Source organism: Aspergillus lucknowensis, assembly GCF_044049455.1.
Source record: "Aspergillus lucknowensis strain CBS 449.75 chromosome Unknown BJX67scaffold_33, whole genome shotgun sequence".
Taxonomy (NCBI): Eukaryota; Fungi; Ascomycota; class Eurotiomycetes; order Eurotiales; family Aspergillaceae; genus Aspergillus; species Aspergillus lucknowensis.
Genome location: NW_027263577.1, coordinates 319,678 through 334,590, shown reverse-complemented (window position 1 = coordinate 334,590; position 14,913 = coordinate 319,678). Strand labels below are relative to the sequence as shown.

Here is a 14,913-nt window from a genome sequence, read left to right as displayed (position 1 = left end):
CCCCCACCGCCCTTAACCCGCCCCCGCTCCTCCATAAGCCGCAGGACCCGCTCGATCCCATCGCGGCCCGCATCGTCATACCCGCTACCGTCCTCGCCCCCCGGTTCCGCGTTAGGGTCGAACCACGACTTGAAGGGCCCGTAGTCTGCGAAGGCCGGGATGATGCCGGGCCCCGCGGAGCGCGTGAAGGGGCCCTCGAAGAATTCGAACTGAAATGTGTCGGAGAGGAGGCGTGCGAGGGAGGAGCATTGGATTTCGTAGATTGAGGCGTTTGAGCCGCCGCCGTGGAAGCAGGCTATTCGGGGGAGGGTATTGGGCATATTTCTTTTCTTCTTTTTCTCTCTTCAAGATTGTTGGGGAGGGTTGTGCGTGAGATGGGTGGGTAGGTGGGTGAGAGATGAGATGAGATGAGATAAGATGTGGTGGGTTGTGCAGGGGAGGGGTAATTTGGATCTTTGATAAATCATAAATTATATTAAGTCACATGTTTTATGCAGGGATGAGGCCTGTGGGATTGGCAGGGGTCGGGCTTCGTTTCAGGTGCCCAAGCTGCATTCAAGTTCCTTCTCCCGAATTGTCCGTCGACATAGTCCGATTGGCCAATCGGGGGAGAGGTTCTGGAATTTTTTAAGATTACAGCGCAATGCCTTCTACGGCCTCTTCTCACAAACATTGAACAACGCAACCGTCGGGTCATGATCCGATCCGCGCGAATCGTAGTTGCTCCACGTATTCACATGGATATGTTCCATCTTCGCGCCCCTCGCCAGCCCCCTGGAGATAAACATGTGGTCCAGCTGCTGGTGATTCGAGTCGTAGATGTACGTGTAGCGCTCTGGAGCGGGGATGCCGACGAGGTCGTCTAGTTCGCGGAGACCGGACCTCCGCACGAAGGTCTTGAGTGGCTGGACGAAGGAGAACTCGTTGAAGTCGCCTGTTGTGAGGATTTTGGCGTTGGGGTCTTCCTTCAGGATTGATGAGATGAATTCCTGCAGGGGAACTGTTAGTATACGGAGACCTTTGGGGGCAGAAGTGTTTGGCATACAGCGACGGCTTCAGCTTGGGCGATGCGTTGCTCGATCCCGCCATTCACGGGTGGGCGGGCATCGCCTTGCAGCGCTGTGCCACCGCCCTTACTGGATAGGTGGACGTTGACGGTGAAGAACTTGTTCTTCCCGTCGACTGTTTCCCAGGCCGCGGCGAGAGGCTTGCGGGAATCGTTCCAGGCCTCGTTGGCGGGGTCGATAAGGCCGGGGTTGTATTTCAACTCCGGGCCAGCGAGAACTTTGTTGGCGTCCGTTGACGAACCAATGTTCTCATTGCGAAGACGAACAATGCTCGGATCGTAGAGGTACGCAACGCGGATGTTCCCGCCTGGCTGACCACCGTCGGCGTTGTTGATGGGTGGGATGTCTGTGAACTCGTAGCTGGGGCCGCCAGCCTCGGAGATAAGATTGGCCAGTGTGGACAAGGTGCGGTTGGCGGAGACGACGCCGTCGTCTGTTGCGCCTGAGCCGTCCTGGACCTCCTGGAGACACACGATGGCGGGCCCATTAAGGTAGCTGGCGATATGGTCCGCGATGATCGGGATATTGGTCGAGTTCGGAGTGAGATTCTCGACGTTGTAGGAGGCAATACTGAGGGAATTGCAGGTTCCATTCCCTACAAGGCTGGACGGTGCGGCTTGGGTGTCGTTCGAGCCAGTCACTTTTAGAGCCGTCAACGGAAGGACCATGTACTGACCAAACACCCACTGAACCACGCCAACGACATCCTCGACGGTATCTCCGACTTTTGAGGTGTCGCTGTTACGCGTTCCGTCGAGAGGCGTTCCAATCTTTATGGCCTCTGGGTTGGAATCTGCCGTGTGTCAGTACCTCTCGAGACTCTCGAGGAAATGACCTACCGTTGGCAGTCATCGTCAGTCCACCATGCTCATTCAACCCCGAAACAGCCCAGTTCCCTCGAACATATACGTCGCCGTACTGGTTAGGCACAGTGATGATCGTAAGGTCTGTCAGAGAGACCAGTTCGCCGCTCAGACTCTCCCAGAAATCCATAGCGTATCGCGAAGGGTTTAGAACGGGGTTTCTCACGGAAATTTGGCTCACATTGTTCGGCAGAGCGTAGACATCACCAGTGTCAAGGCCAGAGTAGATCTCGGTCGGGGGCGAACGGTCCTTCCCAATAACGACGGGGGTCACCTCGTTGCCGCTCGACTTCACGACAATGCTCGACGGGGAAGAGATCTCGGTCAGGTAGAGATACGCATTTTGAGATCGATACTCAGAGACCTTTCCGCTAAGCGTTATGACGTCCCCGACGGTGACTTCCGACGTGGAATTGCTCCCGTAGACGTAGATCGACTCTGAGGTGGCATCGTCAGAGTCGGGCGTTGTCGAGCGGAGGAAGAAACCGTCTTCTCCAATTGCTGTGACCAGACCCTCAACGCCGGAGACACTTTCACCTTTCAGAGGGGAGATGTATGCGTTTCCGTTGATTTCGGCGATTGTCACTGCTGCTACTGCTGAGGGCAGGACCCAGCACAGAGCTGAGAGAGGCACAAACGACCTCATCGTGACGCGATGCTGCGGAGAAGTTACATGCGACCACCGAAAGTATTTATAGGAACGGGGAGATCTTCTTGACGTCGCGAGATCGTATATCTCCCCCTGGTTATCTCGTGATGGTACCTGAGCTCACCCAAGGGCAGCCACTGAGATTGGAGCAAGATACCCACGTTGCAACGCTAAGGGCTCGCCAAGCGCCCCAGTATGGCAGGGAAAGAAATGCACCGACGATTCAGCGTCAAGGGTTGGACCTTGTGAAGAGACGAAGTACACTGGAGGCCGTCTTGGGCCTGGTTCAGAGGCTGGATTTCAAACGCTCGAAAATAATGAAGTATCAACATGCTCTCTATTCATAGCTCCCGCCCACGTGCTCGCCCCAGCTAATACCCATGCCAGTCACTCGCAAAGACCTTACTCCAGAGTGTCGCTTCGTGAAGCCCTTCCGGAGCTCGCCGAATCTACTGGTCGCCAGATTCCCGGCTCACGCCTTCCCAGTGTCTTGCTTCAGTGATACAATCCGATTAAGAACCACGTGGTCATCGGTGGAATCCGAATCCATTGCAAAGTAAGCGACTCTCATCGCCTGGAAGCGCACCGTCTCAGGCCGAGGAGTCCCGTCGCTATGTTCGCCAGCGGCTTCAGGCCAGGGAGCCCGTCGCCGCACCTCGTCGAACCCTGACTCAATCAACGCATCGGGGTAGATGGTCTCACTGTCAGGGTTGAGATCGGCCAGGAAACCACCCTCAACGCTAGCAGGTTCGGCCGATTTGAATAATGGATCGTGAACGCGGACTTCCACCGTGCGTGAGTCCTCCGACACCCAGTGGATGTAGGTCTTCGGCTTTGATCCGGATCTGTCTAGGACGGCACGAATCTCAGTAACCTTCCCATCCGCATCTTTCGTATACGTGGTTGCCTTGATGGGATATGGTGACTTGTAAAGACCGACGCTCTTGCCAGGCGCGAGGCGGAAATAGTCTTTGCTATCCTCTTCGCGGAAGTCGGCACGATCAATGTAAACGGTCTTGGTATAACGAATCGTGTGTGATCCCATTGCTGGGTCTCTGGGAGAGAACGGGATGTCAAGGTCGAGTTGTTCCGGGCTGAGGGTTTCAAAGTCTTCGATAACAACTGGGATCGGGTCAAGTACAAGCATGAGCCGGGGAACCCGCGCCTCTAGATATGTACGGATGCTCTGTTCGAATCGAGCGATATTGATCACTGTGTTCGCAGTTGTCACTCCGAGCTCGTTGACAAATGACAGAATGGCCTCTGGGGGAACACCACGACGCCGCAGAGCAATGACAGTGTAAAGCCGAGGATCGTCCCAATCCCGAACGTGGCCCGCATCGACCAGCTTCTTCAGTTTTCTCTTGCTCATGATTGTCCCACTGATGTTCAAACGGCCTAAAAATTAGCCTTTGATTTTGGATCGGATGGTTAAACCTACCATATTCACGCTGCATAGGCTCGTAGACGCCCAGTGACGCGTTGAGCCATTCATAGCTCTCCCTCGACAAAACGAACTCCGTTGTGCACAGGCTGTGTGTGATTCCCTCGAAGCTATCGCAGAGACAGTGGGCAAAATCGTATGTTGGGAAGATCACCCAGCCTGGCGCTCTATGATGCTTCTCTTTCAAGACTCGGTAGGCCGCAAGATCCTTCGATCTGGTAAGCGTCTATTCCCCCAATTGGCATTCAGAAACGTCGCACTTACCCACATCTGAGGGTTGGGGTTCTCTATATCTTGGCGCATCCTCAGAAACGCCGTCTGGGGCTCATATTTCCCATCCCTCATATCCCGAAATTTCCTCAGATTCGTCTCCACATCCTGCTCTGCGTCCTTGCATCGGTATCTCGGTCCGTTTTTCTCTCCTCCCCGCTGCAACTTAATATCCTTATCGCTACAATGGCACACGTAGGCTTTCTCGAGCTGGATAAGTTTCTCCGCGTGATCGTAGAGCTTTTGGAAGTGGTCGCTCGAGTGTGTAATTCTAGCAGGTTTGAACCCTACAATCGTTAGCAACGCCAGGAAAATCGGAACAAGGGATAGCATACCTAGCCACCGAATAATCTCCTCGATAGCAATGAAATATTTCTCCTCCTCAGCCTCGGGATTCGTGTCATCAAACCTAAGGATCTACACCAGTCAGCAAAAGCCATCCCTTCCCCGCCTCGTCGAACGCACCGTTTCTCCCCCATGATGCCGCGCAAACCCAAAGTTCACCGCAATCGCCTTGCAGTGTCCCAAATGCAAATAACCATTCGGCTCCGGAGGAAAGCGAGTGACAACTGGCTTCATGGGACGTTCGCGGAATACATTTGCGAGGAAGCCCTGCTTGAACATGGCATCAGGGTCGAGCGGAGTCTCCTCCACAGGCTTCGCCTGTTCGGTCTTCGGCTTTGGAGTCGCGGGCTTCTGGTTCGCTTTCGCAGCCGCCGCCGCGGCCTTTTTAGCGCGTTTCTGGGTCCGCTTCTTGAGCTCGTTCTTCGAGACCATCTCGCCGGTCTCCTCGTCGAGGACGAGCTTCGCCGTGCTTTCGGCAAGGGCGTCGGCCATGTTGACGGAAGCAATCGTCGTATGGAGTAGTAGATAAGAATGACAGCGTGTAAATTAGCTGTATATAGCGACGAAACGCCCAAAAAGCGAAATATCGCAGAGAACGAGTGAGTGAGTCACAGCTTCAAAGAAAATATCCCGCCGTTATCAGCGGGGATCTTTGTGGATGCTTATGTCAGCCACGAGAAATAGCATCAAGTCACGTGAAGATAAGGGCAGCCAACAGACACCTGAGGTGTCGATTCTTCCACCCCAAGCCACCGAGTTGCTGCCAAACACCGCGCAGTCCGCTATATCTCGCTCTTGAGTTATTACATACCCTCAGGCGTGTCCTACATACCACTATCCGGCTCCACATTTTGTGATTCGAACTTGTGTTCTAGTAGGAGATTGTGCAGAGCCCGCTTATCGAATATATATGTTCCGCCTCTAGGTGCGGAACACTCGAAGGCCAGTACTTTCCTCCTTGTAACATGCGAAGGAGTACTGATCAAGATGAGTCTCCAGCCACATATCCTTCTACTGCAGGAATGATCTTGACCAGCGGTTGACATAATGGACGGTGTTCCAGACCCAAGCTATTTCGCGGATGAAAAGATGCCACTGGGAGAAACGCTCACCAATTCTCTCCGTTCAAGCCTGGTCGAAATTTTGAAGAGACAAGGTCAACAAGGGTGGAGTTGTCGTGTTTGTCATGCTCTCAATTCGGGATTCGGCCTCCGCGGGCGTTTAAAGATCGAAGGCTCTGCACACTGCTTACTTGTCTCTCGCCCAATAGCATCGCAAACCAAATTTCCCAAGGTTCGAACATTTGCATGGTCCGGTCCTTGAGTCATTGGCCCACTCGAGATCCGTTGCTTCTATTGGCTAGCCAATTCAACCTTTCGTTGCCAAGTGTGAATACGAGGCTCAAAGCACCAAGGGCTCCAGAGAACAACCAACGAAGCACCAAACGAGTTCGCTTCTTGGGCATTGAGATTCTCGACATGCTAGGTCTATCGAGGACCCATTCTTTCGGAGACATTGCTTAGAAATGTATCTTCGGTCGCACTGATTTGAAATCTGGTTCGAAGGGGATTGGAACCTGGAAGAATGTTGGAGGGGAAGTATAAAGGGAGCCTTAGGGACGTTGGGGATACAATCAACGAACAACAACTTCAGTCTCAAGATATCGGCTTCAGCAAACTCCTCTCTCTATCCCTCACGCATAAGCCGACTGCAATGGCCAACTACACAGGCAAGAAAGCCGTGATTATTGGCGGCACCCACGGCATGGGCTTCGCAACCGCCCAACTCCTCATCAAGTCTGGCGCCGAAGTCCTTCTCACCGGCCGCAGCCAACCACCCATTGATTCTGCCAAAGCTCAACTCGGCGACAAAGCCCACGTCGTACAGGCTGATATAACTTCCCTGTCCAACATCACCAAGCTTGTGGAAGACACAAAGACCGCCTTCGGCGCCGACCCCCAGATCGACTTCCTCTTCATCAACGCCGGCTACGCGCGTCTCGAACCCTTCACAGCCGTTACGGAGGAGTCCTTCCGCCGCACTGTTGACACAAACCTCTTCGGCAGCTTCTTCGCTGCACAAAAATTCACCCCTCTCATTCGCGACGGCGGCGCTATCGTGATCACCAGCTCCGTCTCCACAAAGGCCGGAATTCCCGGTATGAGCGTATACTCCGCTGCAAAGGCCGCCGTGTTCTCCCTAGTCCAGACGTTGGGCGCAGAGCTCGCAGGGCGCAAGATCAGGGTCAATGCTGTGACTCCCGGGTACATCAAGACGCCTACGATGGGTGTTTCCGGCGTGTCGCAGGAGGACCTCGTTGCCTTTGAGGCTGAAGGCTCCAAGATCACGCCGCTAGACCGGATTGGTTCTGCGGAGGAGGTGGCGAAGGCTGCTGTTTTTCTCGCATTTGAGGCGACCTTTACGACTGGTTCGGAGATTTATGTTGATGGAGGGCTGATTAACGTGCGGAAGGATCATTGAAGTTATGGGCGGGTATCTCGGGAATGCTGTTGTTGTGTGCTTTACAGGAGAACTCAGAAATCTTGAAAATCGTGCTATGAATGGTTAGAAGCTCAATAGTAACCGATTCTCTGGTTAGCCGTAGGACTGAAATAACGAGAAGAGATTCCGTTGATCTGATCATGGCAACAGTACCAATAGTCGGGTTGAGTATGGCACGCAATTGGAGTCCGGGTATCGTAGAAACCCATCTTAAGAGAAGAGAGACTGCACCAGGCTTCTGCTGTAAGGAGCACAATATTTGAAAAGAGATATTCGTATCATATATATCAATCACGTATTTTCAATTTTCTTCTTCTAGGCACAGCAGAGTCTACTTGCAGGGTCGAGTCGCCTCCCCCGCCCGATTGTGAGTGTATCGATACTAGAAGAAACGGTTTTGGTTCAAGTAACGACGGCAGATGATCATCAGACACTCTGGGTTGTTCAAGAAGGCCATAGATATAGTTTGTGGATAATACATCAACCAAGAAAATACAGAGTGACTCGTCGAAGGTGGCAGGTTTTCCTTCTCAATTCCTGCACAAGATATCCATGGTCTACAATCGGCACAAAGTCGCTCTTCCTAACAACAAGTATCACACTGAGCCTCCCCTCCCCCCGTCGAAGACACAAAAGAAGAACAGAAACAAATGCTGGCATGCTCATGCTATACCCCAGAGCTCAAACGCAGCACTTGTCATCCTCCTCCCACCACCAGAAGCCGGAAGCACAGCCATCATCCCAGAGGACGCTGTCGGTACCGGCAGGGCAGTCACGGTCACCGTCGTAGCAGGATCCGCCTTGGTCTTGGCAGGACAGCGCGTAGCCTGCATATTTATGTTAGCCTTTTTGGGACTGTGGGCGTGGGAGGGGAAAGAGATGGGGGAAGATGGTTGCCGGGGACGGACGGACCTTGGGCGGCGAAACTGCGTTCGAGGAGTTAGCATGAGTATAATATGGGAGCTCAGTTGGAGGAGAGGGGGGAGGCGAAGACGTACCCCATGAGAGCAAGGACGACAGGCATGAAGGACTTCATTTTGATGGTTTGGGCGGTTGTTTGGATGGTTGGAGATGCTTGCTTTGGTTGATGGTAAAGGGATTTCGGAGGGCCATGGCGGGCTTTATATCTTCATCTGGGGAGGGTTCCTCGCTCTGCCAGTCTTCGCCCATCTTGATCTATAAAAAGACACGGACAAAGTGGCGCTGTACGAGGGATTGGATGTCAAGGTCCTGCAATCCCTTGCAACACATTACTTCTCATGGAGACGATCTGTGAGCCGAGAAGTTGCATTCGCCCTTGACGCAACATTCTTGTCCTCAGAGTGAATTGGCATCTGGGCATCTGGCAATGCCATTCGCGGGCCACGCGCTGATCGCTCGTATCAATCTCAGCTCCGCTCAAGAGACGCAAGACCATACGAAACCGCGCAACCAGGTCTTTGGGGAATGGATATGCTCTTGGCGTTTCAACGAACTGCAGTGACGACGCCGGGCTCCCAGGTGTTGCTAATTTCGGCACGATCTTGGAAGGGTGATCGTCAACAACCCCACGAGCTGAGCCTGCGACGTTCAGCCGGCGAGTGAGAGTTGACGTCTGATGATGTGTGAGGGAAGGATCAACAACAGGACTGGAATGCTGACAGGGCATTCGGTGCGGCTCTTTGGGGTTCTCGTATCTGAGTGCTGGGCATCGTAGATCCTCCTTGGCGCTGAACGCGCCGTGCCTGATTGGGGTCTGCAGCAACGAGTTGGTCGACCTCAAGGAATCAGGAGAATTGTGGAGGAATCAAAAGAAAAAGGGACTGAGAGGAGGTTGCAAGAGCCCAATCCTTGTTGTCACCCCCCCAAGAGGGTTGTATTGGGACTCGAACTGATTCTATTTTTGCCCTCATCTGAGTTCTGCAGGGATGGTATTTATTTGCGCAAGGGGTAACAGGTGAGGCAAAGGATTCACAAGTGCGATAATGGATATCGTGCCTTGCGCGGTTTTCCGTCTGGACGATGTGGTTGTGAGTGCATCACCTGCAAGAAGCCTTCCACATCGCGTGTGAGGGACGCGAGACAAGAAAATTACAAGGAAACCAAGCAATCGAGGGGAGAGGAAGCAGGCATCAGGGCGTTTTTTCTTTTACGGGTTGTTTTCTGGACCACAGCTGGGAGTCGGTGGATGGTCAAACAGCTACTCAGCTCCAGAATCAACAAGCTACGGCTCCAAGCTTGTACTTGGAGTAGGCTTTGTGGGATGGCTGAGAATATTTTGGTTGTTCACCGAAGAGCCACGACTCGTTTGAGCTGGACTTTCGAACAAGCAAGCTGCGACGGGGTCCAAACCGCTTTTCTCCGCTGGGCATTGACTGGTGAAGAATCCCACTTGTTTCATCTCCCCCCCAGTGTGTTCAAACGGTTCCTGATTCGTCAGGTGGGTTCGAACCCTGTCAATGGGCTTGCGGTTCGAATATGGTCAGCGATAGTGACGATGGTATGATCTCTGCGAGGGGACTGTGGATGACTGCTCAAGACACCCTGGCGAGAAGCGGAATTGTTCTGATGGAAGGGAAACCCAAACATCAGGGATTCACGAAAAGTACCATAACAACAGGAGTCTGAAAACCGTGGAAGTTCCTGTACTCGAGCTGTCGTGGAATTTTTTTTTTCTTTCCCTCTCGCCCTGGTCGGAACTGTGTTGAGGTTCGTCCTCTCCCCTCTGCGTTCCCTCCCCTCCTGAGAATTAAGGGAGTTTAAAAGCGTGGTTAGGAAGAATCACGGTTGCCCGAATCCAATAACAGAATTTGAAAGGGAGGATGATACCCGGCTTTCAAGTCCACTGCCACATGAAAGCCCGTGAAGCAACCATGGACAAGAATAGATCAGCCTTCTGTCTGAATGAACAGAAGTTGGGAACGTATGTCCGTTCCTTTATTGTTCGACAAGAGACCGGGCGTGCCTTTGTCGACCCCACGACTGACCAGTAACAAGATCTTCTCTTTCTCGTCTCGCGTCTTGACATCGTATCACTACCTCCTTGTTGCAATATTCTGTTGCGTCTCAACTATTCCCCCTTGATAGATCCGAATACCATGCCAGATAACAGTCGTTCTGCGCGTGCGTCTAAGAAAGACAAACCGCAGGCTGAGAATGCCGAAGAGGATACCGACGAATACTACACGGAGGACTGGGACGCTCTGGGCCCAGATGCCGAAACCCAAGCCACTATAGGTGAGTGAATATTTCGCCGCAGCATCCATCCCGCAGCCGCTAATGTTCCCCCAGAACTAGGAGTAACCAAGCTGTCGCAGGGCGAAAAGGAACTATCTGCGTTCCTAGCCATCCAGCGCAACATCGAATGGGAAGGCGAAGAGCAGCGGTGTTCTAAACCCAAGCAGCGATTGGCAGCGCTCCTTTATCGGCGAGGAGACGTTGCTGCGCAGCCGTGCAGTCGGTGCAAGACTGCAGGCGACATGAAGCGGTGTATCACTGCGCCAGTCATCAATGGGGCTGCCTTTCAGTCTGGCGCATGCAGCAATTGCCTTTGGGCGGGCAAGGACCGTTCGTGCACCCTGCGTGGGACAAATATGTGTTTGACGCTGGCGAATATTCCGTATGTCGGGATCATGGACCTTCCTGCTGCGCTTTTTCTAACTTTCACTGTTTAGGCAGTTCCTCGGGAAGGGACAGTACGACCTACGGGCGGCGATCGCGGACGCCGAAGCCGAAGAGAAGGCTGAGAGCGAAGAGGAAGAGGAAGAGGAAGACGAAGACGAAGAGAAAGAGGAACAGGAAGAGTCGGCAGAACCTGAAACGACCCGGCGTATTCAGACCATCCCGTCATCAACCTTCTTTGGGGCGTTTCGGACGGACGGCGTACTGAACAGAGTGGGCGTCTCTCAGCGCGGTCCTCGCTGCCAGTTCGACGGCGACGAACTCAAATTTCCGATCTCACGGGCAATTTGGGAGAACCCTCGACGTCTGCTGACGGCACGGTCCGACCTCGCTCATTTCCTCTCCATTGCAGATGCGCGTCTGTACGAGCTTGGAGAGGGAGATGCAGACAGCGACTATATGTTTTGGGCAGAAGAGGCCCGTCGACTGCCTGCGCTATATAACCCGGTTTCTGCAGTGAGTTTTCCCTTTTACCATCCTGCATAGCACTAGCTCGATACTCACAGGGCCTGTAGCCTCAGAATAATAACCCCAGATCCTTCCCAACTGGGCCTGGCACCCCTCCACCTCGAGGGCCGAACAATGGTTCCGGCGGCGGCGGCACCGGGGCTGCGGGCTCTGTCGGATCCCGCATGCACCCTGGTAACCCTTCCAGTCTCCGAAGGCTGAGCGCTGCTGTGAGCTCACGCCAAGCGTCCACTGCCAACCGGAGCCCTCTTGCTGAGGACGGCGCTGCTGTTCCCGCGAACGTATCTTCGAAACGCCGGAATAGTGCAGAGGGCAGCACTGAACCGCCAAAACGCTCTCGCACTTCGACAGAAAAGCCTCCAGTTTCGAGCGTCGCGTAGAGCTAGGTCTACTGAGCGTCGAAGCGTGTTAGACTTCTGGATAGACCGGTGTGGGGATTAGGGCTAGCTGGTGGAGGATCCCGCAACAGTCTGAAAGATGGCTGAAGGTATGGAAGGAACTGGACCATTACTTTGCATTCTATGTTATCAGCTGTAGACAAGTTACTCAATTTATGTGAGTTCTTGAATGTCCATCCCACAATCGAGAAGCCGCCTCTTCCTAAGCTGGCACGTTCTCGAGTCCCAAGTCCCCGGCCCAGTTCTGATCAACCTCGACGCACCACCAGCAAATAATCTCCCAAAACACCCCCCGCCCCCATAACCCTTTAGAGAGAAGTTCACATCGTCGAGATGATCATACCCCAACAACCGCGGCGCAAGCCTCGGATCCCTCCACGCCAAATACTCCCCCTCGGGCGCCAGAACCATCTGCATCTTGCGATTGTTCTCTTCGTGCCCCGCCCCATCGAGCAGATGGCAGAGGTACTACTGCACATTCCCCCGCATGACGACCATATACGTTCTGATGCAGACCGTATGAATAAGTTAACTTAAGTATTATTGAGTTGACCGGGGCTGGAGTGGGCTTGACCAGGGATCGTGTATCATCACAGTGGACTGTGTCGAGGGGCGGTAGGAATGTGGTAGTCTTGAATTGTTTCCCCTGGGGTCGCAGAAAGCTTCTGCAGTAACGGTCCTCCGAGCACCAGAACGCCTAGACAGATTTTGGTCTACAATCGGTAAGATATCCATCGCATTATCTTGAGGTAGCATAGAATTAAGAGGCTATATCAACACCCTTCGAGATATCTACATGCATCCCGCTCCGATCCTGGAATGGGCGTGCTTTGGCTGATATGAAAGTCCGTAGCATAGTCTGTAATCCAGGCTAAGCACTCTCCTTGTGAGTCGAATCGCCGATATCCTCACCGACGACACTGTGCTTGCGCTGTTCCTCCACCTGTTCGTCGAATCGGCCCCGAATCTTGTGTGTTTCCCACGCTTTCACGTTCCCGTCGAACATCATGTCAATTTCTTCAAGGCTTCGCTGCGCCGTTTCTGGGTACATCAAAAACACGTGGAAGGTCATTACCGTGCAGAAAACGCCGAAGATGATGTATGTTTTCCATTGGATATTTGTGAAAGCGGGAGCGACGAAATAGGCCAGGGCGAAGTTGAAAATCCAGTTCCCGGCGGCCGAGAGTCCCACGCCCTTTGCTCGGTACTTCAGGGGGAACACTTCCGAGGCGTAGATCCACCCGACGGGGGCCTGAGTTCCGGTTAGTATCCCCGCGTCGAATAGGAGGGAGAGTGTGGGCATACCCATGTGAAACCGTAGACGCTGACAAATATATAGGCCATGGCAATCACGGCCTTGCCCGGTGCACCGGAGAGCTCCCATCGCAGGTTTGCGTTGCCGTTGATTTGGTCGACTGGGTTCCCGTACACTGCCATTGTTCCTGCCGTAGCGTAGTGCAGAACCATACAAAAAATGGCGCCAGATAACAGGAGGAGACGCCGTCCGATGCGGTCGATGTATGGGAGGATGGCGCCAGTGGTCACCACGAAGAGTACGTACTGAATTATACTCGAATATAATGACGTATCGCCGGACTGGTCAACGCATTAGCCAGCATCACCAGGAAAGAATATAGCAACTTACCATTCCAGCGCTCTGCATCACGTAGACTGTGTAATACATTATGACGTTCCCGCCGAGTAGCTGCTGCCAGACTTGAACGCTAACACCGCAGAGCGTCCTTTTCCAGATGCGTGGACCGAACAACGCGAGGAAAGAGACGTCTTTCGCCTCGTGCGCGATCCACGCGGCCTCTTTCACTTCCTCGAATTCCACCTGCACAACGGGGTCGTTGCGGTTGCCCTTTCCATGGAGCATAGCCAGAGTATCCAGAGCTTCTTCCCATCGTTCTTGACCAGCAAGCCATCGTGGGGATTCTGGGAAGAAGAGCAACGCAAGTCCCAGGACAAGTCCTGGGATGGCTTGAACACCCCAAGCAATGCGGAACGATGACGGGCCTGCGACTCCCTTACCACAGCCCCACGATATTAGGTACATGATCAGGATCTGCGAGCGAATAGAGTCAGTGTCGTTTACGGGCAGTGCTATCGAGACACTTACACCCCATTCTATGGCCCATTGCTGGATGCCCACAATACGACCGCGGATTCGGGCAGGTGCTAGCTCGGCCAAGTAGACGCAAACTTGACTTGAGGTAATACCGACTGTGAGGCACAGCGAGTTAGACGCCTCTTCCGGATTGTGCTGTCGCCTGGGCGGGGATGGACGGCAATATACATACCAGAAAGACCACTGATCACGCGGCCCGCAACGAGATGAGCCACATTCTGCGCGGAACACTGGATGACGGCACCGATAATCCAGATAACAGACGCAATCATCAATGACCAACGACGGCCAAGGTGGTCGGCCACGAAACCTGCCGCAATGGCACCCGCAAAAGAACCAGCTGACATGGAGGCGGTTATCTATGCCCGAGTCGTTAGCACCATACGCGCTCAGCGCCGCTGATGACATACCCCTCCTTGCAAATTCGAGTCTGGATGGTTGAAATATTCCAAGTACTGATCCGTCCCGATCCAAGCACTCATCGAACTGACATCGAAACCGAATAGGGCGCCGCCGATCGTGCCAAAGGCAGCGAGGACTAAACGCAAAGAGTCAGAACGGAGATATTCACACACAGATTAGCTCAACAGACCGTAAACGTTGCTGATGCGATACATCTTGACCCACGAGAGAACTAGGCTAGTCTACCCGGGGGAAAAATCTGGAGACCCCGACCTTGAATTCAAGGAGAGGCCTTCTTATACTTGGCCGAGGCTCGCGCCTCCCCGCGCATTGCGTGGCGTCGCAGCAGAATTCTGGATGCAACGCTGTCGATTCTCCGAAGAATCGGAGGTCAAAGCGAAATGCGGGCTGCGGAGGCCCGGATGGAGAAGGGACGCGCGATGCCAACCAGAATCTGGAGTTTTTTTTTTTGGGATTTGCGTCATGGTGGAGAGGCTCCATCGCCAGCAGCCCAGTCGGTTGTTTCAATTGGCTTCGGTTGCGATATTTAACCGAAGTGGCCGCATTCAAGCAAGATGATGTCGAACGATGATCAGGAAAGCTGATTTTCTTGATCTCTTGCCCAATATTACCTCCTTTACCGGGCCAGCGTTGGATATGCAGTCTTGAGGAACAATTGCCGGCTTGGATACATGAAACCACTTAGCGCCGCTA

At 53.5% G+C, this 14,913-nt stretch overlaps 7 protein-coding genes across 7 annotated transcripts; 2 read left to right on the top strand and 5 right to left on the bottom strand.

The window, feature by feature from the left end:
* Positions 1 to 17: 17 nt before the first annotated feature.
* Positions 18 to 320, bottom strand: BJX67DRAFT_383068 (uncharacterized protein; the record flags this gene model as incomplete). Its single annotated transcript, XM_071033369.1, has 1 exon — positions 18 to 320. A coding segment is annotated over one exon (303 nt), but the record flags the coding sequence as incomplete, so codon positions are not given.
* A 113-nt stretch (positions 321 to 433) lies between these two features.
* BJX67DRAFT_187337 (endonuclease/exonuclease/phosphatase family protein) lies at positions 434 to 2,578 on the bottom strand (the record flags this gene model as incomplete). Its single annotated transcript, XM_071025270.1, has 3 exons — positions 434 to 989; positions 1,046 to 1,860; positions 1,907 to 2,578. Coding segments are annotated over 3 exons (1,826 nt in total), but the record flags the coding sequence as incomplete, so codon positions are not given.
* A 92-nt stretch (positions 2,579 to 2,670) lies between these two features.
* BJX67DRAFT_359198 (glutamine--tRNA ligase) lies at positions 2,671 to 5,242 on the bottom strand. The gene is made up of 5 exons (XM_071029653.1): positions 4,759 to 5,242; positions 4,629 to 4,710; positions 4,288 to 4,580; positions 4,021 to 4,231; positions 2,671 to 3,977 (listed from the first exon to the last, which is right to left on the bottom strand). Exons 1-5 carry the CDS (start codon positions 5,128 to 5,130, stop codon positions 3,052 to 3,054), a joined length of 1,884 nt encoding a protein of 627 aa, XP_070884303.1. The 5' UTR covers positions 5,131 to 5,242; the 3' UTR covers positions 2,671 to 3,051.
* A 1,109-nt stretch (positions 5,243 to 6,351) lies between these two features.
* BJX67DRAFT_373376 (putative short chain dehydrogenase) lies at positions 6,352 to 7,119 on the top strand (the record flags this gene model as incomplete). The annotated part of the gene is made up of 1 exon (XM_071031389.1): positions 6,352 to 7,119. One exon carries the CDS (start codon positions 6,352 to 6,354, stop codon positions 7,117 to 7,119), a length of 768 nt encoding a protein of 255 aa, XP_070884302.1.
* A 702-nt stretch (positions 7,120 to 7,821) lies between these two features.
* On the bottom strand, positions 7,822 to 8,176 carry BJX67DRAFT_383064 (uncharacterized protein; the record flags this gene model as incomplete). The annotated part of the gene is made up of 3 exons (XM_071033368.1): positions 7,822 to 7,967; positions 8,053 to 8,066; positions 8,139 to 8,176. 3 exons carry the CDS (start codon positions 8,174 to 8,176, stop codon positions 7,822 to 7,824), a joined length of 198 nt encoding a protein of 65 aa, XP_070884301.1.
* Positions 8,177 to 10,217: 2,041 nt separating this feature from the next.
* On the top strand, positions 10,218 to 11,648 carry BJX67DRAFT_383063 (DUF3716 domain-containing protein; the record flags this gene model as incomplete). The annotated part of the gene is made up of 4 exons (XM_071033367.1): positions 10,218 to 10,356; positions 10,411 to 10,738; positions 10,794 to 11,256; positions 11,316 to 11,648. 4 exons carry the CDS (start codon positions 10,218 to 10,220, stop codon positions 11,646 to 11,648), a joined length of 1,263 nt encoding a protein of 420 aa, XP_070884300.1.
* Positions 11,649 to 12,387: 739 nt separating this feature from the next.
* On the bottom strand, positions 12,388 to 14,587 carry BJX67DRAFT_187283 (sugar porter family MFS transporter). Its single transcript, XM_071025269.1, has 7 exons — positions 14,390 to 14,587; positions 14,208 to 14,335; positions 13,970 to 14,156; positions 13,789 to 13,892; positions 13,312 to 13,734; positions 12,972 to 13,262; positions 12,388 to 12,918 (listed from the first exon to the last, which is right to left on the bottom strand). Exons 1-7 carry the CDS (start codon positions 14,412 to 14,414, stop codon positions 12,538 to 12,540), a joined length of 1,539 nt encoding a protein of 512 aa, XP_070884299.1. The 5' UTR covers positions 14,415 to 14,587; the 3' UTR covers positions 12,388 to 12,537.
* Positions 14,588 to 14,913: the final 326 nt, after the last annotated feature.